General features: G+C 48.0%; 1 protein-coding gene across 1 annotated transcript in view; it reads right to left on the bottom strand.

The window, feature by feature from the left end:
* The window catches only part of LOC144824685 (PRKC apoptosis WT1 regulator protein-like), a 117,749-nt gene that overhangs the window by 31,488 nt on the left and 61,335 nt on the right, over positions 1 to 24,926 (bottom strand). The window contains exon 6 of the mRNA XM_078683717.1: positions 8,274 to 8,308. Within this exon, the coding sequence (XP_078539843.1) occupies positions 8,274 to 8,308 (35 nt within the window). The remainder of the gene's footprint in view (positions 1 to 8,273; positions 8,309 to 24,926) is intronic.

Below are 24,926 nucleotides of genomic sequence, written 5' to 3'. Positions count from 1 at the left end.
CCTCAATGTTTGATTTTTTAACCGTTTTTGCATTTTCATTTCTGGGGTGAGTTGTATTTTATTTAAAATTCCCTTCCCTTGACGTAAGCAATTTGGCGAAGTTTTTAGCAATTTCTCACTGATATTTTGAATGAAGTTTTGCCAAACTTCCAACAACTTAGTTGAAGAGTCGACAGTTTGAGTGAAAAGAATTTTTGCTGCAATGCTTATGGAGTCGATATTATCGACGTTACACTGGAGCCGGCTTAAATTTGAAGTAACTTCAGTATTAAAGCCTATGTGTGGATCCGTTTCCAGTTGTGAGTCAACTCTTATTGTAGCTTCTAGAGGCAGATGGTCGCTGAAGTCGCCCGTCCCTATTTTGAACGTTGTTACCCAGCCAAGCATATTTAAGGATGTAAACATGTAGTCAAGGTGGGAGGATTGTTTATTGGAGTGAAAAGTAGCAACTGGTGGATCATCTTCGACATAACGCCCATTCAGGGCTCTTAGGTTAAGCTAATCCAGGTTTTGAAGTACGTTTTTTGAGTACTTTGTTGATTTGTTAGTTTTTATGGAGCCTTGTCTTGGCACGCCCCATGCATCGTTCAGTTCTTGGGTGAGGTCGTTATCTGGGTCTGTACTGACAAGGAACATGTTAAAGTCCCCTGCCAAGATGATTAAGTCGGAGTCTTTTTCTTCCATTATTTTTTCCAAGGCTTTCACCAGGTCCTTGGCCGCTTTTTGTTTCTGTTTAGGATGGATATATGTATTGATTATTGTTACTTCTTGAGGCTGCTTCTGTAACCAAAGTGAAATCTTTACCACCTGTATTGCACTAGGGGGAGATATGTGGGATTCTATTGCCTTAATTTCACCTATTGTTGCTATTGAAGCAAAGAACATCAGGCCTCCTGATCTTCGTCCGAAGATGGAGTTTTTGTTTGCTGGAGTACAACAAGATGTAACCCTTGCAGCTCAAATGCCTTTTCTTCCCAGGTTTCTTGGAGCAATAAAACGTCAAATGTGTTCAGATATTGTAGGAACTCTGGGTCATTGCTTTTACTGGCTAGGCCATTGATGTTCCAGGAGCAAATGCTGATTTCCCTGGTCTTTTCTAGGGGATTAACAAAGTATTTTCCTCTTTGTCAATTTGCACCAGTCGTTATGTTAATTGTTCGTTGAATTGACTTCCAATTAAGGAGGGTATCTGGCGCGATGTAGCTATTATACCTTTGATTTTGTTCAGGTAGGAATGTTTTTGTATCTTGGGAGTAGGGGAGTTGCTCCTAGCTCCCTTTAGTACTGAGTTGGTATTGTTTCGCGCAGAAGGCCTAATGAAGGCTAAAAAAGGCGTAGGATAGCGAGGTTGCTTTTCAAGTCTCAATGCTATCACCCATTGTTGGAACCTTGCTTCTTCTTCCATGATCTTGCTGGCTGTCTCAAAGGAGTTCCAGGTTGCTTTTGTTGTGTCTGGGCGTTGCGACTCTTTGTTTGGCTGGAACTCTATTTGCATGATGTCAGAGGAGCTGATGTTTACTAGGCTTGTAACCGAGTGCAAAAGTCTTAATATGTTACCCCTGTTCAGTATGTCGTCCCTACCTCGGGACGTGTATTCAGGAATGAAGAGGATCGTTGTCGGACTGTTCTGATTTCCACTGGAAATAATGGTGTTTGGTATCAAACATCTTGTCTTAATAAATCTGTACTGATGCCAGTACTAGATTTATTATGACATACACCCAGATGGCACCTTAAAGGTGCCCCCTGAATCCTACTAGTCTTTTAGTGTGCCGGCTGGCTGGTATCTTCCAGCCTGCCACCATGGATTAGTTTCTGACCCCCTGCAGGTGAAAGTCCTCGTGCCCTGAGGTCAGAAACAATGCCTGTCTGGAGGAAGCTGATCACACCTCCTCCAACAGGGTGGCTAGCGAATTTAGGATATCAAGACCAGAGGCTTCAAAGCCTCTGCCACCTTGAATATGCGACCCGGCTTCCTCCCAGACCTGGGAAATGCCACCCCCTGCCCTGGGATCCATTTGGCTCCAGAGCAGGTTGGAAAATGAGTGAGTCAGAATGTGTGTCATACTTACAGGCTGGTCACAGCCCTAAGGTGGAGGAACATCCTGTAATTTCAACAACCAAGTAGCAACTCCCATTGGGTGGAGGACCCATCCACCTGCATCTGCAGACACCAAAAGCATCTGTCCAGGTAACCCATGCTGTTGGCCATTGGGGCCACCGAAGGAGCAGCGTGACAGAAGGAGGGCCATGAAGCTCTAGGATGTCAGCCTCATCCCTCTAGTGAGTTTTGAGACGCTTGACTCTTTGGAAGCCCCCTGCACCATTACCGTGACTACTGGGGCACTTGCTACTACCAAGGCTTGTTAGTATGCAGCCTAGACACACCAACTGCTAAAACTTACCTGCACATCGAGGGATTCCGAGAGAGGTGAACTCCACACCGAGAGTGGTCCTGCTGTGTTTCTTTTCTCTCCTGCAGGTATACCAAGAACTGCAAGAGCCTCCAGCGCGTAAGTGGCCCACCAGCCAGCACCTCAGTTCCTCAGTCCCACAGCCCGAGTACATGTCTTCTGCCTGGGTCTCCTTGGCCTAGGAGTCCCGACGAGCTGAGTGCCCCTTTTGGTTCCGCCAGACTTGTCCCCAAGACCCCCACTAAACTTTGACAGCTGACCAATCTCGAGGCTACCATCACGACCAGCACCTCTGCACCCAATCACACCAGGGCAGGTAAACCCAAACTGCTAGTAGTACTTTGGATCTTGCACACCCCCAGCACCTTAAGGCCTAAATGGTACCCTCTACAACCGGTTACAAAATTCTATATGCAGTATTTTAAGAACTCCAACAGCATTTTGTCTTGAATATATGCTTTATTAAGCATAGAAGAAGCAACCCCTGATGTCTGTCTAACCTCCAGAGCAGCTGGTCTGTGTCCCTGCATTCCACACTCCAGAATCCAGTGACAATGCACGCAGATGCTGAAGGTCAGTTCCCTAGACAACAGAACTAGTGATACAATAAATGATACGACATAACACAGTATATGTCTTTCCCTTTAACGAGATAACTTTACCATGTTCGTGGCTCATGCCTCAAATCTGACAGCTTTGCTAGTCAATCGTTTTACTGTGTAAAACTGATATGGAACTAAAGTACTTACCTGATCCCGAAGATCTGGTGTCTGAGATATGATATAAAATGTTGTGTTCTTTTTTTTAATTGGTCTCTGATTTCTTATTGTTGTCTCATTTACTGGCTCTGTGTGTTCAACAAATGCTCAACTCTCCCCTCTGATAATGCTCGACCACACTACCACAAATAGAGCACTTTGGGATTGTTAAAGCAAGTCCCTGTAAAACCAATGAGGGTCTTCTGGACTTTCTGTATAATGTACTTCGTGTTGGTACACTTCATAGACAGCCATTTTCCTACAGCTATTAGCTGCAAATCTACTGTTTCACCTAAGCTGACTTCAAATTCTAGATTTTTGGGCTGTCTATTTCTGAACTGGAAGTCATTCACCAATTAACCCGACGTGATACATATGTTTTCACTTACTGTGTAAATGTGACATTAACTGTGACTTCATTAGGTTAATTTCTCCGATTCTCCTTTTTTAGGTATCGGCTAGCGTAGGCTGCACACATGTGCAGTCTCCCTGACGAGATTTTATGTTTCTTAGGAGCGAGGGTAAAGCCCGCCCCTCTTCTCCATTGGCTGGCTTCCTAAACGGCGGCCAGACATTGGAGAAGAGGTTTTAGTGATGTCATTTTTTCCAGCTAAGCCCCGTCTTTTTCGGATTGAGGGGTGTGTTTTTTCGTTTCTTTCTCATTCTTCTCCATTGGCTGAAATGTAACAACAACAGTCAAAAACACGCCCGTTGTTTACATTCCAGCCAATAGAGAAGAGGGGAGAAAGAAAAACACTCCCTCAGTCGGAAAAGGACGGGGCGTTTCTCAGTCTCTTTTGTGCTTGACCTCGGAGAAACATGGTGTGTCGCCTCCTCTCCCCCCACACCTCTTCTCACCTCTCTCATCGGCTCTCCCGTCCCGGCCGATGCACTCCCTGGCTACCGCTGCTGCTGGGCTCTGTGTGTACCTGCCTTCCGCCGTCCTGGGCTCCGTTAGTCGCAGCTCGTTTGCCGCCAGAGTTGGAACCTTGGCTGGAGGTCTTTACTGTGTGCCGCTCTTGGTGCTCGTTTCAGATGGCACCGCGGGCGATGGGGCCGGGACGGCGTCCGCTGGCTGCGCTTCCTGTGACCAGCATCTGGCAGTGAAAACACGCCGTCCTGGGCACTGCGCATGATGGAGGCTCCGCCAAGGCGCTTCTCGAAATGTAGGGCGGTACTCCTATTACTCTTATTACCGTCCATAATGGAGTGGACGTTTGCTCACTTGTATACATCCCTCTCCGCCATTTTAGTCACAATTGTACCTGTTTATCAGATCATGGGCATCCCCTATGTGCCTGGGGCTTGGATCAGCAGCAATCGTTTCCAGGGTTCCTGGAAACCAAGGAGCGGGTGTTAGAATAGGAGGAGCAGGTGAGGGTGGTGCCATTTACTCTACGGCCGAGCAAGGCTCTAGATGCCTTTGTAGTATGCGCGAGGCGTCCTCTGAGACCGAGCTTGGCCTTTACAAGCCAGGGGTTGGGGATCGGCAGCGCTGCAGAAGGTGCGAGTTGCCATTACGCATCGTCTCATGTAAAGCACCTTACACCTGGTAATGCTATATAAAATCGCATAAATAAATATGAGATGGCTCTAAATTGGATGCGAAACTGGGCCTTTTTACTTTGCCTCACCTGGGCTTTTAAATGTGTGGCTTGTGGCAGTGGAAAGGTTTTGAGAGGTATTTTGTGTAAAGCAGGTAGGAGGGGCAGTTTAATTGTGACAGCGGCAGCTAGCCGTTACCTAATTCTATGTTGTATCGTTGTTTGTTTTCCCTAGAGCTTTAAGAAGAACCTTCCCAGAATGGACTGCTAGTGCAATCGTTGCAGCCACCATGTTCTTTCCCTGCATCTCCCTTCCATAGCTCGGATGCCTGTTTTGCTTTTCCTCTAGTGGGTGGGGCCTCTGCTCGGCTTTGTGCTCTGGCTCCGCTTGATGGCTTCCTCTCGCTGTGCTGTGTGACTTGCTCTGCTAGACAAAAAACTCCTGAAGCTCCTCTGCCACATAAGCCTGGCCGCGCTTGTCCTGGGTTCGTGCAAGCCGCGATGGGGTCTGGTGCACACTGTCCCCAATCACAGTTTGCTGACGACGATACTCGAACCTGCGCCCCCAGTTCAAAGGCAGAAGATCTTGCAGGATCTCCACGTCCTCGAGCAGGCCGCTCCGCACTCGTTGCCACAGGAAAACTAGTTGCAGCGTTGCACGATGTCCAGTCTGTCGGTGACCGCCACTGGCTCCCTCAAGGTCAAGGACCGGTTCCTGCGGGTTCAGAGCTATTTCCTTTGCCATCCACCACTGTGCTGCCCAGGCTGGTTCGCTTCCTCGCCGCCCAGAAGTCCTGCTGTTCGCTTGGCGCCGTACTTCCTCCTTCCCGATGCTCCTTCTGGCTTCTCTACGAGCAGGGTGCAGCGACTCCAATGCGATTCTGGCAGCAACGAGGTGATTCTAATAAGATGGGGGTTTCTATGTCCCAACAGGAACCTAACGTCCCTTTTTGACCCCCCCCCTGCCACTTGCCTCTCTGCTCCGATTGGGTGGCTAGCTGCTTGTTTGAGGCACCCAATCCGGAGCACCCCCCCTTCACTTTTTGCGGGGTTGTAGAGTTCCCCCCTTGGGAGGCGTTTGACACAGGACCCTATTGGGTCCGGCTACACATCCATGGCCAGTGTTTCCATGATGCACTTCTAATATGGTGTCCAAAATTAACGTAAAAAGTCTGAACAAGTCAGCAGACTCTGCTGTTTGCTATTATTAAAGCAGTGCCGGACTACTAAAGATGTTTTCTAGGGGTTCTGAGGCAGTCAGTGGTTACCATGCTTGCAGTAACCTCTGTCCGTGGTACTATCTCTCCATGGTGTCCCACAGTACTGGCGCTCTCATGTGCGTAGCTGAGTGACTCACTTTTAGCATTTCATTTACTCATGCGTTTAGAGCAGTAGTAAGAGTGTCATTTATTAGTACCATAAGGCTGGTTCTGTCTGTGTGTGTGTGGCTCTGTGTGTGTGTGGCTATGTCTGTGTGTGTGGCTCTGTCTGTCTGTGTGTGTGTGTGTGTGGTTCTGTCTGTGTGTGTGTGTGGCTCTGTCTGTGTGTGTGTATGACTCTGTCTGTGTGTGTGTGGCTCTGTCTGTGTGTGTGGCTCTGTCTGTGTGTGTGTGTGGCTCTGTCTGTGTGTGTGTGGCTCTGTTTGTGTGTGTGTGGCTCTGTCTGTGTGTGGCTCTGTCTGTGTGTGGCTCTGTCTGTGTGTGTGGCTCTGTGTGTGTGGCTCTGTCTGTGTGTGTGGCTCTGTCTCTGTGTGTGGCTCTGTGTGTGTGTGGCTCTGTGTGTGTGTGGCTCTGTGTGTGTGTGGCTCTGTGTGTGTGTGTGTGGCTCTGTGTGTGTGTGGCTCTGTGTGTGTGGCTCTGTGTGTAGGGCTCTGTGTGTGTGTGGCCCTGTGTGTGTGGCTCTGTGTGTATCTGTGTGGCTCTGCGTGTGTGTGTGGCTCTGTGTGTGTGTGGTTCTGTGTGTGTGTGGCTCTGTGTGTGTGTGGCTCTGTGTGTGTGTGGCTTTGTGTGTGTGGCTTTGTGTGTGTGGCTGTGTGTGACTGTGTGTGGCTGTGTGTGTGGCTGTGTGTGTGTGTGTGGCTGTGTGTGGCTCTGTGTGTGTCTCTGTGTGTGTGTGTGTGTGTGTGTGCGTGGCTCTGTGTGTGGCTCTGTGTGTGTGGGGGTGCAAATACAATAGGTCTCGCATTTGGGAGAGATTAAGCTATTGGCGTTGTAAATGACAATGACATTTATTTATATGTTATAAAAACAAAAATAATGTCATGAGCAATGCCAATACCTCTAACTTTAACAAAGACGAGACCATTGCATTGTAAATGCTTGTTCATGCTGTACCCATTTACTTTTAGGATAAGCAACCACATATAGATTTCTCAGCCCAGAGCACTGGCGACTCCAATATTAAACCAATGTATTATAAGCGTTTTCTATGTTAAAAAAATCTGATAATTTAAATTTTGTGACCGTTCCACAAATTTTGTCCACCGTGTGCATTTGCTGTTAGACTGTTAAAATTTTGGATTAGTATAATAATCTCTAAGAAATGCTGTGACAAATGTAAATATATATTAACTTAAAAGCACTGATCAACACCGTATTATGTAATGTAATTATACTGTACTGCACTAATAGCCTTGTGAGGCAGCTGTAGCACTAGCCCTAATGATGGTCCATCTCATTTGTGAAATGGACTAAAACATGGGACATCAGTATCTGAAGTCAAATATAGTGCTTAATGCTGGATTTACAGATAATCCACTTACTGGTTATTTTTTTTACCTTTTTGTGTGTCTACATTTGTTCACAAATCTCACTCAGTATATCACACTATTTTTTATATTTCCCACTAACAATATATATAGAGGGTTTTAATAAAATGAGTATTCCTATGATAAATCGAATATTTTTTGTATCTGTCACAACTGTTAACAAATGATGGGACTGGTGCGTTGTGGGGAGTATTAGTTTCCACTAACTAGTTAAAATTAAGTTAGTTCATGTTTTTAAACTTCGCTTGAAAATCATTTCTGTGTAGAAATAAATATGTGTGTCCAATTTCTCTGGGGGATATTGGGCCAATCTACATCTCTGATACTCTACGGACGGGTGGTTCTTTCCTGCAACTCCAAGACAAAGTCACTTTAGGGGTGCTGTAAATTTGCCACACTCTAACCCCATTGACATATTTCCCATCTGACAACATTCCACACATTCCACTTCTGTATGTCATAATCCTGATGATAATACAAAGGCCAAAGCTGCACCGCGGTAGGTAGTATAGTCTTACAAAGCCACCAGAAACGGAGGCTTCAAGTTTCAAAATTCCTTTCAAAGCGCCACCTACAATTGCTCCAATTTATTTCAGTATTTTTGAGACACAACCCCAGTTGTCCATCTACAATGCCTTCTTCAGCAACCTGTTTCGCAAAGCCAGTTTATCTTGCTTGCTGCTTTTATTCAAAACCTTAAACACATCGATCTGGCCTCCCAAATAATACAGTCAAGCCCCCTCATTGATAGACTCACATCTCACATGGAAACATTAGCGGACACAGTTACCTTTTCTGTCGGCTGTAGGGAGTTCTGGTAATTTCCTACCATGGGTTCCAGGCATCCACGCAGAGACAGGTGGGGGGCGGCAGAACGGCGTGAGGGTGGGTAGAACGAGGAAAAGAACAACAATGAAAAGAGAAGGTTAAGGCAAGAGATATGATAGGGAGGAAAGGATACAACGGAGAATGGATGGAAAATGGATAAAGTCAAGAAAAGGAAAGAGAAGAGAAGAGGCTAGCAACAAAAGGGCTCAGAAGGAGAGACGGGGAGGGTATGAACGAAAGGTTAGAGATGGTAAGGGAATGAAAGAAAAGGTAGAGACATTGAAACGGAAAAAAAGATTGAGTGAGGGGTCGTTTGAGGTAGAGGAGGAATGATCCGAATGAGATCAAAATGGGAGCAAGAGATGTGAGAGGCGGCAGGTAACAAGATAGGTTTACAATTATTACTCAAAACCAACTAAACCATTGTACAACAGCAACACAACAAACACAAAACTATATCTAGCACCGTACTGTGTCTGGCGTACACTCTAAAATGGTCGATGTATTGTGTGAGAAACTGTACAATGCATGAGACAGATGCTGCTTTATTGCAGTGAGCGATAACGTAGCAATGGCTGGGTATAGGGTAGTGTGAGAGATACTGGGCTTATCACACAAAGGGTGTAATGCAGAGTGTGAGATACAATGAGGGACATGCAGCTCGTAAATGAGATACAGTCTGTGAGATCAAACGTAGTGGGTGTGAAGCCCAATAGCTACGAGTGAGTGTTTGAGATGAGATGTGTACATAATGTCACATACGGTGCATTGTATAATACTGAGTGCAATAGGGCGTGTGTCAGATCGCAATCTCCAGGTACAGTGTGCAGTGCAGTATGAGTGACTGTGATAAAGTGTCAGAATGAGGCTGCTTAAAGTCGTTTTTATCATACAAATTAATTAGGAAGTGACCAAGAAGCTCATTACCACCCCCTCCCCGATGATCATCCATAGATTTACGGGTAAGAATCACACAGTCCATACCACAAAACTGGTTGGGCTGATGTCGAGCACAGAGAATCTATTGACAGATTGAGAAGTTTAGATTTGCAAAAAAAGTTCAAAGTGAGACAAAGCGGCCTAAAGGCATGGACGTCATTTAGGGGTCTACATTGGTCGCAGCTACGACCCTTAGCTTGCCCTTAGTGGCCCCCTAGCACTGCCTTTGCGACCCTTGGCCTTTGAGGTGGCAACATCAGTGCCAGGATAACAGTGACCGCGTGTACTTATGGACGTTGGTCAGGGATCAACTCGCTTTTGTTTTTAGTCATTTTTTATTACACTAATATTAAATTATACCCCATTCGTCACTATTAGTGTAATAGCTGGGAGCTGAGATAAGTAACAAAATGCTTTTAAATGTCTATTGCATGTGTGCTCGCGGGTGAGAGTGTGTTTGCATGAAAAAGAGTGTATGTAAGTGTGAGTGAAAGTGAAAGTGAAGGTCAAAGGGGGTGTGATTTCACTTCCACTACCCCAGGCATTTTGGTGAATTGATGTCCACCTCAAAGATAATTACAAAACACTAATTGATGTGAAAAAAAGGAATGCAGTGCGCCCTCATGCTTGGGGTAATTTCTAACATTGAGATTATATCCACAATCAAAAATGAAATGCATTATGGAAGCTGTAGAGAGCCATCCGGGCTCTCCCATAGAGTGTTGCAAGTGCATGCACGCCTCAGGACGGGCTTGTCCCGAGGTGTTAAATAAACGACGGGAGACTGCTCGGGATCTTCCCTCCACACCAGAACTATGGAGTGGTGTGTCCATTATTAGTGCTGTGCTAGGCCCCTGTTCAACCTGGCCGCGCAGCGCTGTATTGGTGAAGAGGCGGGTGCAGGATCTGCGCCTTGTCATCTTACCTGTAGTGGGACGTGCAGGAACCTTCGTGCCTTCCAGACGCTACATGGAGGTGTAATCCCCATTAAGCCACCGACTTGGGCCCTGCCCATCTGCAGTGCACGCCGGCACGGAACCTCCGCCCGTACGTCACCATCGAGTTGAGGCAGCTTGACACAGTGAAGAGGGAGAAAGATGCTGCGGGCTGCAGGACCGGCTGGAAGCTACGCCCAGCAAAAATGATTGCGACGTCTGGGGAAAGGCCTACGGCCGTGAGGGCAGAAACGAGCCTCTCCACATGCACAACTGGTTGAAGGTGAGCGCGCTGTAGCCCCATCGAGACTGCACACATCACACCATTTGTGTCCCCACGAGACTGCCAAAACCTCATCAAAAAACAGCAAAGAGAACAAAAATAACACGAGGAACAAACAAACAAAAAACTGTAATCTGCGGGAAAGTGGGACCTGCAAGAAACACGCCCTAGAGCATAGATTAACCTCAACAGCCTAAGCAATCATGAGCACACAACAACAAGCAGGTGATGCAGGGCCGCAAGCAGAGGCGGGGGAGCCACAAGTGGGCACAGCTGCGCCACCCCAAGTACACAACCATGCAGCAGTGTCTCCGCTACCCGCATTCAGCAAAATGGCAGACTCGGTAACAGCAGCCCCATGCTGAAAAGCGTGGATAGGATGCCTAAATCACTATTTCAAGGGCAAGCGAGAGACAGATGGAACAGTAAAGAGATCGCTGCTAATATACTTTGGAGGTGGAGAGGTCTATGATTTGTTCGAGACCCTCCCAAGCACAGGGGACGATGAAGCGTATGAGGCCGTGGTCGCTGCGCTCAATCAGCACTTTGACCCCCAGCTCAACTCTGATTTCAAGCGATTTAAGCTACGGCAAGAAAAGCAGTCCGACACTGAGTTAGTGGACATGTTTTACACACGGCTCACGCGACTGGCAAGCACGTGCACTTTTGCAGATCAAAGAGAAGAAATACAAGCCCAGGTAATCCAGGGGTGTCACTCGGTCCTCCTAAGGAATTTGATACTCCAAACACCAGGGATCTCGTAAGATGAAATACTTATTCTCGCCAGGTCTCACGAACTATCAAACGCTTGAGCAGAAGAGATGGAGGCGGCCCTCAATAGAGGGGCCATGACGTCACACACCCCAGATACACCCAAGTCAAGGAAGAAAGAGTCAAACCTATCCAGCGGTGCCCGAACATCAGACGCACGAACGCAAGACCACAGACGGGCAGAGCATGCGGTAACTATGGGACAGAACACTCTCCAACTGGCCCGTGCTTAGTAAAAGGAAAAACATGTTCCCGATGCGGAAAACCAAATCACTTTGCCAAAGTCTGTAGAAGCAGCAGGTTCCAATCGACCTACCCAAAACCAAGTGGGACAACGCAACAACTTCAACAACTATCAATCAACGACCTCAAGCCCAGGAGGAGGGTACGACAGAAGGGCGCAATCTGGCCTGGAAGAAGATGATAATGACATGTTCGTCATATCATTTGTAAGATGGTCAGACAAACAAAAAGGACCTCCTCTCATGTGTCCCATCAAAGTGACAGGATCCACAGTCCACGCGCTAATTGGCATGGATGCGTTTGTAAACATCATGGACTCTGGAAAAGTATGAGTGGCTGTCTTCACGCCACTGATCGCTCCCACAATGATTAGGATCTACACCTACGGAGGGACTCATCCACTTCCTCTAAGAGGGGTAATCGAAGCGGAAGTCACCAGTGACAAGCACACCACGAAAGCCAAGTTCCACATTACCGAGGGGAAGAAAGGAACATTACTCAGCTGTCACACAGCAGAAGATCTGGTACTTGTCTTTATATCAAACCAAGTACATGACTCCCAGGCTGAAGCTATACTGCAGGAATTCCCGAAACTGTTTGAGGGACTAGGAAAACTTAAGGGCAAACAGTTCAGACTACATATTGACCCAACTGTTAGGCCCATAGCCCTGAGGCACAGGAGAGTGCCATTCCATCTATGCCCACAAGTGTAAGCCAAGTTGAAGAAATTGGAAGATCTCGACGTCATCCAGAAAGTATCTGGACCAACCCCTGGGTGTCGCTGCTAGTCATCGCACTGAAGCCCAAACAACCTAGAGCTATCCGGCTGTGCGTAGATATGCGCCTCCCAAATCAAGCAGTCAAGCGAGAACGACATCTAATGCCCACAATGGACAACATAGTAGCAGACCTCAATGGAGCCATGTGATTCTCGAAGCTCGATTTGAACGCTGGATACCATCAGCTAGAGCTGGAGCAGGAGAGCTGTTACATCACCACGTTCTCCATCCACGTAGGCCTCAGGGGATACAAGAGGCCGAGTTTTGGGGTGTTCGCAGTTGCTGAAGTTTTTCAAAACTCCATCAAAGAAACTGTCCGGTTTGCAAGGCATCATCAATCTCAGTGACAACATTCTGGTGTTCTCAAACACCCTGAAGTACTACAAAACACACCTGCGAGCCACGCTCCAATGTCTGGAAGACTGTGGTCAAACTCTTGAGAGGGCCAAATGATCCTTCTATCAGGAATCCATAGACTTCTTTGGGTATATCTTTTCGAGAGAAGGGCTTAGAATGGATACCAAGAAGGCAACAGAGTGAGGAAGTGTCCTATTTCCGCATGGTTGCCCCCACTTTTTGCTGAATTGCTGATGTGCTTTGACTTTGTGTGCCCTGGGCTCCTGCTAATCAGGTACCCAGGGCCTATGTTCTTTCCCTAAAACTGCATTGATGCCTAAAGCCAATTGGCATCTCTGGCCACAGGTCAGCCCCAGGTAAATGGTACCACAAGTATCCAGGGCACTGTGACCAGAGATTGCCTCAAAAGGCTGCAGCACTTATTATGCCACCCTTAGAGGTCCTGTACCTTCACACTCACACAGTGCCTTGGCAGGCTTCATGTTTTGGTGCAGAACAAAGTAAAGATTCGACATGGCACACATCCCTGTGTGAAATGCCTACAACCCACTGCCCTGGCATAGGTCAGTCACCCCTCTAGCTGGGTGAACTATACCAGTGTTGAGGGTACAAGTGCATGCGATCTGTACCCCTACAGTGTCTAAGTCCAATTCTTAGACATTGTAAGTGCAGTGCTGCCATTTAGAGTATATGGTGCTGGGAGTTTGTAATTACGAACTCCACAGCACCATAATGGCTGTACTGAAAACTGAGAAGTTTGGTATCAAACTTCTCAGCACCTTAAACCCACACTAATGCCAGTGTGGGATTTAATGACAAAAGCACACAGAGGCCATCTTAGAGATGCCCCCTGAAAAGTAACCTACCACTAGTAGACTCTAGGCTGAGTGACGGCTTTCAGTTGCCGCCACCAGACATTTTTTTTGGACCCCTGGGTCAAGAGCCTTCTGCACGCTGGGACCTGAAACAATGCACATCTTGGGACGAGGGGCCAAGCCTCCTCCCTCAGGATGGGGAGTGTTCACAAAGGGGAAGCTTCAAAGGCTTACCACCTTTGTGAGCTTCCCCAGGCCAATTGCTGCTTTCAGCAATTGGTCCCCACTGGTTCTGACCCTCACTTTGGGCAGGAGAACCGGCGGGAAAAACAAGTGAGGAAGAGAGGTGTGCCTGCCTCTGCCAACTCCACCCCTCAGTTGGGGGAGGCGAGGTGAAGCAGAACTCTCAGTCCCTGCCATCTTGCAGATGGGGGGGCTCAGCCAACCAGGGACAGGCTCATGGCCCCCTCCCACTGGAGCGTGGCATATTAGGGGTTGTACCCACCTCAGGGAAGGGACCAATTGGTCTCTACCTTTTACCTACCTGTAATGCCCCTACATTTAGGATTTAGGGGCACCCCTGAACCTTGCTTCCTCAGATCAGTACCAACTACAAGAAAAGAAGAAGAAGGACCAAACAAAAGTGCCAAAGCTAACAAGAGGAAGACTCCCAATGACTTGGCCCCAGCCCTACCGGCCTGTCTCCACCTTGAACCTACTCCTGCAAAATCCTGGTGTGTCCTGCAGCCAGCAACCTTCAAAACCCTGGAGGACTTGCCTGCCTTCAACAACAAAGACGGCGCCTCCTGTGAACACTGCAACCTCTGGCCAGACACCGCGAATCCGCACCATTCTGCACCCGCCATCCACGGCCCAAGCTCGATTGGGCAAACACCACAAGGAGGTCCCCCCGGCGACCTTGACCTGAGATCCGGTAACCCCTGACCTGCCTCAAGCCTCCAACTGATGCCTGCAGCCTAAATCCGGACCACGACCAAGAGCTGGTAAGGAGATCCGCCCCAAAAGGCACCCCTGCACCCGACGCCCCACTGCCTTGGTGGCCAAACCGACGGTGCGTAACCAACCCCAACTTCCCAACTTACCTCTCGAAGTGGTGGTCGTACCCAGAAGACCTTCGTCCCCTAGCCTGCAGTGCCTTTGCAAACCAGAGGTTCCCCATTACAAACAACAGGGCGCCCAATGTCGAAACAGCACCCTGCACACAGCCACCCCAGTGCCGCTGAGGGTGCACTTTTGATGCTACTTTGTTTCCCCATTTGCCCTGAGCTAAAGTCTATAAGTTGTGCTCCCACAACAAAGTGGCCTGCTTGTCAGCAGCCACCAACCGGAGGCCCCCTATCCACCATTGGATAACATTAGGCCTCTGCACCCGCCCTCCCTAGTACCGCTGAGAGTGTAACAACAGTGCATCCCTGGCCCTGGGGGACCCCTGAGTCTACCCCAGAACCTCAGCTCCCACTACCAAATACTTACCTTAAAACCGATCACACTATTTTCCTCCATAGGATAACATTGACTGGTTTTCTTGGAAAAGTTTTTAAGTGTGGAATTTGAAAACCTAAAGTAATCCTTTAAAATTGTACTGTTTAACAAAAACGATTTTACTTACCTGTTTACAGAAAATGCCCCAGAGTAGTGTCTAGGTATACTACTCTCTGTAAGAAACATAATCTAAAAAGTAACTTACCTGGTATTTTACTGAAAAGCCCATTCAAGTCTATGTACTGTGTTTACAAAGCATTGCATTACTCTGAAACAATACTGTAAGTCAAAACAAAGTACATAAACGATTACCAATCCAAACTGTATTACAACTGTATATTTACTGCAAAGTCCTTATCACTCACCTGTGCCAGGCTTGCTTGGTTCTAGGAAATAAAATAACTATAAGAATGTTTTTATACAAAAACAATTGGTCCGAAGTTCAGTCTTTGAGTGTGTGAATTCATTTGCTGATTGTGTACAACAAATGCTTAACACTTTCCTTTGATACTGTCTTACTGCTTGACCACACTACCACGAACAGAGAGTGAGGTGCTATCTAACTTTGTTTGCCTACATTTGGGGTGCCACTGGAGTCTGTGCACACTATACCTCATTTTGATATAGTATATACAGAGCCAGCCTCCTACAAACAGCGATCCGTTCGGCCAGAACTCCCACTACGCCAACCGAAGTTCGCAGTTTTCTTGGTATGGCCATCTATTGTGGCTGATTCATTCCGAAACTAGCCTTGCTGTATGAGCCTCTGTGAGCTCTCACGTGCAGTGGAAGCGCCTGGTAATGGACCACTGCAACCAACACTGCATTCCATGCCATTGAAACAGCACTAATGGACAAGACAGTAAGGGCCTACTTTCACCTGGGACGGCGTACTGAACTAGTAGTAGATGCCAGCCCAGTTGGCCTTGGGGCAGTCCTTCTCCAAGAAAGCAACAGCGGCATTTGGGCACCCGTTGCGGATGCCAGTCGAGCCCTGCCGGACACAGAAACAAGGTATGCTCAGATCGAAAGGGAAGCCCTTGCCATTAAGTGGACATGCCAGCACTTCCATCTGTCCCTCTACGGGCAAGAGTTCCAAGTGGTAACGGACCATAAGCCATTACTTTCCTTATTTGCGGAAACAGGATAGAAAGGTGGGCGGCCCAATTGCAAGCGTACAGATTTAAAGTCATCTTTCACCCTGGAGCACACAACCCAGCAGATTATCTCTCAAGACTCCCTGAAGTGGAGATGTGCGGCATATGCCCCAGGATAAAGAACACACTGAACCATTCGTCTGAATGAACACTTAGGAAGCCTGTCCCAAGGCTGTGACTCTTGAAGAGAATGGGTTGGCCACAACCACGTCTGAAACGCTGGCAAAAGTCAAGGAAGCATTGTGGACCAACGGTTGGGCCCATTTCTTGGATGACGTCCAAACACTCACTGCAGAGGACAATGCCACTGATGCACTATAACAGGGGTGATCCTACACCAGCACCTGTCATCACAGAGGAGCCGAGTAAAATACCTTGGTCCAAAGTCAGTATCGACTTTGGCAGCTTTCCCGATGGTCGCAGCACCTTGGTACTAATGGACTCATACCCGATAGTGGAGGTGGTTGCATCCACAGCATTCACATAGGTTTACAAGGCTCTGAACAAAACTTTCTCATTCAGTCCCAAGGCTGTGACTCTTGAAGAGAATGGGTTGGCCACAACCACGGATGAAACGCTGGCAAAAGTCAAGGAAGCATTGTGGTCCAACGGTTGGGCCCATTTCTTGGATGACGTCCAAACACTCACTGCAGAGGACAATCATGCGCAACAGCAACTGTGGAGAGTCCGCAGTGTACTGAGCGAATGAGAACACGGAGTGGTGCTGAGAGGCCACATCATTGTAATCCTGACTCTGGACAAAACTTTCTCATTCATGGGTCTCCCCGAGGAGATCAGGTCTGACAACGGACCTCCCTTTCAAGGCAGAGAGTTTCAAGAGTACTTAGAGCAGAAAGCCATTTGACATCGGAAAATCACCTTGCAATGGACGCAAGCAAATGGAGAGTTTGAGTGCTTCATGAGAACGCTTAACCGGGCACTGCCTATCGCGATGGAGTAAGGATAATATGTGGAAAGGGCCCTACACCAATTCCTAGATGCTTATAGGCAAACCCCCACAGCACCACTCACTGTGTACCCTTCCATCTACTCTTCATGAGAGCCCCGCGAAACAGCATCCCGACTGATCCTGCCTGGAGACCTCCAGAGAGGGATGAAATGGCAGTGCAAGTATGGAGGGAAGTGACAAATCAAAAAGCAAGTCTCGCCAGGGGCGCCAAGACACCATCGGTGAAAGTGGGAGACCGCGTTGTGATCAAAAACAGACCCCTCCGGCTGGAAGTTTCATACTCCATACGAGCCGGAGGTATGGGAAGTAATTTGCGTCCAGGGAACAATGGTCTCCGCAAAAAGAGGTCGACAAGTAGTCACCAGAAATGTGGCATGGTTCAAGGAAACCCTAAAGTATCGCCCAGACCAAGAAGAGCTCGCTGAACCAGAAGAGGCTGGGGGCTACCTCTGCAACAGTCCACAAGGTCACCAACTCTTGATCGGGACTCTGAAGGGGATAGGGCTATCGCGGCTGCGCCGGCTCCCGACGCCTCTAACCAAAGCATCCTGACTATGCTGACACCAGGTAGACAGGCTGGAGCAGGAAATGATTCCAACTCCAGGAGTCAGAAGTATGATCTCCGGCTGAACTCTGTGCCAAGCCAATTGTTCAGAGACTTTATATGTACATCACCTTAAACATGTAACCTGTATTATGTATATATATATATATATATATACATATACATACATATATATGTATGTGCATATATATATATATATATATATATATGTGCTAAAGAAAAGAAGGGATGTAGAGAGCCATCCGGGCTCTCCCATAAAGTGTTGCAAGGGCATGCACGCCTCGGGCGGGTTCTTCCTGAGGTGTTAAATAAACAACGGGAGACCGCTTGGGGTCTTCCTTCCGCACCAGAACGTATTGACACGTACGGAGTGGTGTGTCAATTATTAGCGGTGTGCAAGGCCCCTGCTCACCCTGGCCGCGCAGCGCTACAGTAGCGATACTGTAATATCAAATGTGGACGCCATATCTTGAAAAACATTATTAATTGGAATCCTGTTAGCTAGAAGCTTAGTCCAGTAAAGGACGACTTTAGAAGTTTCTCAATGGCTAAAGGTAAAGAAATATTTGAACACCTGGGCGGTTCTCAAGATTTGTGACCCAATGGAATAACAAATACGCTAATTAATATGCATCCAAATTGGCAAGATCAATCATCAGCCTTTTTTCCAATTAAAGAACTGATAAAGGCTTACTTTCACATAGTCATATTGTCCCTTTATGACTACAGTACATGTAGTAATCCAGGGTCATACTGGTTGAAATGGCTGATGATGAGGTAACCAAAACTCAATCTTTATACATGGGAAGATACCCCTGGCCTCGTGGTATTAAAGGGAGCTACACTGTATGTATGAGCTACTGGCAATGCAATACCTGGTCAGTTTTTGCAAGATGCAAGAGTCTCGAAAGCTTGCAAAATTATGTTGATACCAAATGAATCACTATTTGAAGATAACAGAGATGACCCTAGTTCTGCACTGTGCTTGTGCCTCTTCAGCATTCAGGAGCAAAGGAGAATAGTGTTCTAAGAATAATTCTCAACCCGTTGGATTGCATGGGATAACAAGTATTGACAAAGACAATTGGCCTGGTTTAAATGTGTTAATGCTTAAAAACACTGCTGTGCATAAATTGTACAGTATAGATAAGCGATCCCTCTTTTTCCACCATTCAAATTATAACATATTACCTTCCAGTGGCAGCCAATAAAGACAAAGGGGTATATTCTCAAGAACGTGTGATAATTATCACAAAATTAGCCTAATGCAACTCTTCACATCACAGTCTATCGTGGGAAAATAACGCCGTGTTAACTTAGTATTCACAAGACGGCGGTACCATGAGAAAGGCCCACGATAACGTGTCAAATGTCCACGATAAAGTCTACGCGATGCCGCAAAAATGCAAAAGACTAACGCAAAAAAAAGTTGCGATGAGGCCAATCGCGATAAAAAAATCCGCAAAAAACAGCAACAGGCCTGCAATTCACACGTCAGGCGGGAAAAACCACCATAAAAGTGGAAAAAAAACATACAAACAAAAGCCAAACTAAGGCGAAGCACAATAGAGGTTGCCGGAGCAAGTACAGAGGACAACCAGAACACCACAAGCGCCCCCCCCGGAGGACCAGCCTGGGACCTCGGGGTCAGGGAAGGGCAAGAAGAAGAAGAGTAGGAAAAAGCGGTTCAGTCCGCAGGAAAACAGGATCCTGATAACGAAGGTGGTAGAACACCATCAACAACTGTTCGTCACCTCCACTGTGTCATTGGCAAAAAAAATTGAATATGGCAGTCCATCCTGGAAAAGGTGAATACAGTCAGAATGCTGAAGAGGACAATGGAAGAGGTCAAGAGGCGCTGGAATGATGTCAAGCACAAACCAAAGCAGAAACTCGCCAACAACCAGAAGGCAGCAATGCAGACTGGAGGTGGGAATCCTGCGCCACAGGAGGAGCTGGACAAGATGGAGGAAATGGTGTCCACAGTCATCAGTGGGGAGTCGGTGGCAGGAGTTGGGGGACCGGACACTGCTCAACATGACCGGACACAACAGCACCAGGGTGAGTAACGACCAGGGACTGGGGGTACGGGGGAGATGGGCACAATGGCACACATGCACAATTAAGTAGGGCATATCTTCCCCAGACCCCCAACTCCCACCAAGAGACCAATGTACCCAAGTATGCAACATCACAGCACCGTATAAACACATAAGTCAAAGGCACACCGCATGTAAGGGAGAAGGGGCCGCAAAATCAGAGCTGCAGGGGTGACTCCCCCAAAATGCAGCACAAACACTTAACAAGCAGAGCATATCAACATTGACAACGATGTGGTACAAACAGCAACACATCCACAACAGAACACAGGACACAACTGGTGCTGCATGTGTGTAGAAACTAGCCATTTAAATTCGGCATTGCAGGAAAATGTGAGTTGATAATGTACAAGTACTAACACACATCCGTGATGTTGTCGAAATGTCCACTGTCCCACATTAAATAGGCAGCTCCCCCCAAACAGTCACAATGTACACTGTCATGCAGTCTGAATGTAAACATGTACAATGAGTCAACAAACATGTGAACACAATGTTGAACTGCATCTCCCCTTCACATTGCAGAGGGAAATCAAACACCTCCTGCAGAGCAGCCCGAATCTCTCTTCTCTGATGATGAGGAGGACCACCACAGCTTCGACTCCGATGCCCGCCAACAGCTCGTGGAGAGCCTCCGCACCCCACCTCCAGGAGCAGGGCAGCTCAGATGCCACGAGGAGACCCTACCCCCTGCACAGACAACTTAGCAGGCAGCACCCACCACCACGGCTGCCTCCCAGCATCCCCACGAAGAACACATGACCTTCCAACGCCATGTGTTGGGGTGCCAGGAGAATCTGGCTGAACAGGTGCGGGTGGGGTTTGACCGCATAGTAGCCAAACTAGATGCCATACGTGGATTTTTAAGTCCTATCAGGGACCACTCACAGTCCCTAACGGACACCCACAGTCCACTCCATGCCCTCCAATGGACCATGGCTGACATCGCTGGAGCTCTGACTCAGAGACTAGAACAACTGTCCAGTCAGAGTGGCTCTAGAGATGTCACACAGTAGTTGGGACACATGCGGAGGTTCATGGAGGCCATGGAGCAGACGCAGGAGGAAAGAGCGGCTGCCACAGCTGCACACCAGCGAGAGATAGCTGGGTTCCTCAATGACCTCAGGACCATCCTCATGGCATTGCTACCACAAGGCCTGGTGCTGATGCATGCTGCTGCTACCACTACATCCACCTCTCTGCCCCCTGAAGTGTCAGTGCCACACAGTGCGGCAGACATTCCACCTCCGGCCACTGATGTGTCACTGCCACACAGTGCTGGAGACAGAACACCACCACCCAGACGTGAGGCACATGAAACAGCAGAGGACAAAGATGCGGATCAATCTGCCATCATGGTAAGAAGGAAAAAGTAGCATGCATCTCCGCCATAGGGCATGTTTCAGCTTGGTTCTGCCCACTGCATCTCCTCCTTCCACTGTCCCCCAATACACTCTGCGACACTCACCTTGGACCTCGACATGGATTGCCATATTCTGTTTGATCGCCATTGACACAGCAATCAGACTGCGGACTGAACTCTTCCTCATCTTTGGACTTGTCCTTCCCTTAAGGACTCTGGCTGGCCCTCAATGGGCCAACATTGTAAAGTGGGGTTAGCTTGGCCCTGTACAGCTCCAGCTGCAACACTCCACTGAATGTGCATTAAACATTCATAATCACACAGAAGTGTCATGTCTATGATATTTCAAGTGTGGAAGTATGGATGAATGTAGGGTCATAGATTCCCCCTTTCGTCCATGTTGCTCATGACGTTGGACTTGGGTCACAGGGTGACACATTGCTGATTGCGGTCTGACTGGCGCCGACATAACAACAGAGACACATGCATTAGTTACTTCCTTGTCCAGCCCAGTATGGAACAACGCCCAGAGCCCCGGGGTCATTGTTCAAACCCTTACGCGACTGGCATACGCCAGGCCAGCCCACTCTACTTACGCTCACAAGGGAGGACGACAATGCTACATGTCCCAGTTCTACCCTGTATTGTTCTGCAAGTCACAGGTCTAGTTGTCAGCATGCCACAGCCACTCTCTCACGGCTGGTTTACACCCACACCACACCCATCCAGCACATGCGTCACAGGACATGTGACCCTGCCAATAAAAAAGGCCGGGCACATGTGCTTGACGTTATTTCCACTGTCTCTCTGGGTGTATCCGTGTGGTTCTCATTTATGCCTGAGGGCCTAGGGCCCTGCAACATCACATTCCCCAGGGCCGGAGGTGACATGATGGCGTCCGCACCACGATACTCAATCATAGAGGGTTCATGACTTTTGGGACACAGACGTGGTGGCACCAGATACACTGCGTCCGGCACAGGCACACCACCATGGTGACTTTCGGTGCACTGAGGTAGTGTTGAAAATAGCAATGTATATGCACATAAGCGGCGTTCATTTGTGTTCACTGTACCTCTTGTCGTAAGCAGGATGGATATTGCAAAACACTGACTGTGTTATCCCGCCAGCACAGACCCATACACACATATATACAACAGCCATTTTAGGTACCATGGTCTCCCTGTTCGCGATCAATCATCAGCGCCCTTCCCTGACCCTGCAAGCATCCCCCATGCACCCCGACCGCCCCCACTCTCACATGCACAAGTCATGAACCCTTCTCCTTCTGCATGACTCTGTCACTGGGAATCACACCCCGCGCCTGACCAACACCTCCTTTCCGTCCATGAATACCCCTCTTTTGATAAACGTTCCTCTACGCTTGATTGTCCACACCGATCCTTCCTTTCACGAAAATCTCTCCTTTGATGACCCCTTCCTCTGAGCCCGATTGTTTGCACGGACCGCTGGTCATCCCTTAGCCCGAGGATACAGTTTATTGCCCACTACTGTATGCACTCGCCCCTCTTCAAAGGAGCTACTATTGATCATGACCTTCCCACCCCCTGGGATTCGATCAGGCGCACACATTCCAAAGGGATCAGCAGAACACTCAGCTGCGTGACAGCCCCCTCCTATTGTATGGAGGGTAAGGGCCTCTACTGTAGCCACGTGTTGGAATGAGCCGGAACTGGGGGGGGGGGGGGGTGCCGGGGATGTCATCTTCATACTTCACAATGTCTTTATTGTAATAAAGAACGTTCACTTGTCTTAAACCAGTGTATAAAAGACCAGGCCTCAGAGAAACTTGTTAGAGCACCTCCTGAAGACACTATGCGAGTGTCCGAAATGACAGGCTCTCCTCATGAGAAATAAAACTCTGTTCTTGTTTTCCTGCTTCCAGTGCCCATCTCTTTATTTGGTAATTATTTACGATGGGAACTAAGAGGCGCCTTGCGCCAGCAGCCTGGGCATCCGGTGCGTTATGGGCTGACTTTTCCACAGTAGGGGCACCTTAAGTGCTGAGCAGGTGTGCAGCCTGCGATGATGCCCCATCCTGGTGGCCCAGGCTGGTGTTGATTGTTGTGAGCCCTGCTGGGCCGCAGTGTAGGCCTGAGCCAGGGGGCAGTGCTGGCCTACCGCCACGTGGCGTTGCCTCAAGGCTCATAGAGTTAGTGGCACCTCAAGGGCTGAGCGGGTGTCCAGCCTGCGATTATGCCATTTGCACTGATATGTACTCTGCCATTCATGTATCTGGACTCTGTTTCAGATGAGGTATTTGTTTCAGATGAGGCACCTGGTGAACTGCAGTGCATACCGGCATGTCGTTGGAGACACACTGGTGCCAGCAGATGAGCAGTGAGGCCAGGGTGCGCAGTGTCCGCACTCTCTCTCCCTATCCTAAGGTGCTGGAAAAAAGAAGGCGGGAATTTCAGCTTGAAAAGGATAAACTTAGGGGCACATTATCAAGAAACGCAGTTAAAATTATTGCCGCTTTATCAGCCGGAAACTGCCGCTAAAGCGGCAATAATGGGCTTGATAATTTGCCCATGTGAATTCCCATAGAAGCCCATGTTCTGGTGTGAACATGGGCTTGTATGGGAATTCTCAACGGCATATTATCAAGCCCAATATTGCCACTTTAGCGGCAGTTCCTGCCGATAAAGCAGCGATAATTATAACGCCCCTCTTGATAATATGCCCACTAGTTTTAAACTGGCCCTTGCTGCTTACCACAAGAACTTAAAAAGTGCATGGAAAAATCATGATATTTTAAAATTGAACCAGGCAGGAAACTCAGTAAAGGAATTATATAAAGTCCTCAACTCTTTCACTAAGCCCGCAGCTTGCGCCCAACAGATCACTCCCCCTCAGAGCCTTTGTGACAGCATAGCTGTGTTCCTTGATGAGAAAATCAATCGGATTTATAGTGAATTTCCACAAAAATCTGACTACGCTGTGTCCACTGACCTGGGTACTAAAGTAGCTGAGAATTTAAAAGTGGGTCTGGATAGTTTCAAAGCTATCCAGATCTCTCAGGTGGAAGCCATGCATAGCACAGCCAAATAAGGCTCCCCCCTTGTTGTTATGCCAGCATACAAATATGCTCTGCTTGCCCCTCTTTTAGCCGCTCCGATTACAGAAATCTTGAATACCTCCTTACAGGATGGTATTTTACCATTGGACTGGAAATCCGCTCAAGTGATTCCTATAAAGAAAAAAAAGAACAGCTATCTGATGACACGCTCTTAAATTAACGTCCCATCTTGCTTCTCTCAATGATGACTAAAATGGTGGGGCGCTATGTCAACACTCAGCTTATGGTCTACCTTGATAACCATACTATTTTGGATCCTTCACAATCTGGGTTTAGACCTAACCATTCTACAGAGACAACCCTTATTGGGGTCACGGATCATATCAAAATGGCATTAGATGGTAATAAAGCAGTGATACTGGTCTTATTGGATCTGACAGCAGCCTTTGATACGGTCTCTCATCAGAAATTGATTTTTCAACTGAGAGAGGCTGGGCTGCAGGGACAGGCACTTAACTGGCTCATCAGTTTTCTCGACCAGCGCACTAAGACCATCAACTTGGGCCCTTTCCGGTCCCAGACCTTAAAACATACTAAGGGGGTGCCCCAGGGCTCCTGTCTTAGCCCGACTTTATTTAATGTCTATGTGGCCCCCCTCGCCAAGGTTATCAGGATGCTCGGTTATACCCCTTTCTCCTACGCCGACGACACCTAGCTGCTTCTGACCTTTGATAAAGACTCTGAGGATATTGAGCAGCGTTTTGCTAAGGTTATGTTAGCTATTTCTGAATGGATG

The sequence above is a fragment of the Lissotriton helveticus genome, chromosome 3_1, assembly GCF_964261635.1.
Source record: "Lissotriton helveticus chromosome 3_1, aLisHel1.1, whole genome shotgun sequence".
Lineage (NCBI taxonomy): Eukaryota > Metazoa > Chordata > Amphibia > Caudata > Salamandridae > Lissotriton > Lissotriton helveticus.
This window is presented reverse-complemented; position numbering and strand designations above follow the sequence as displayed.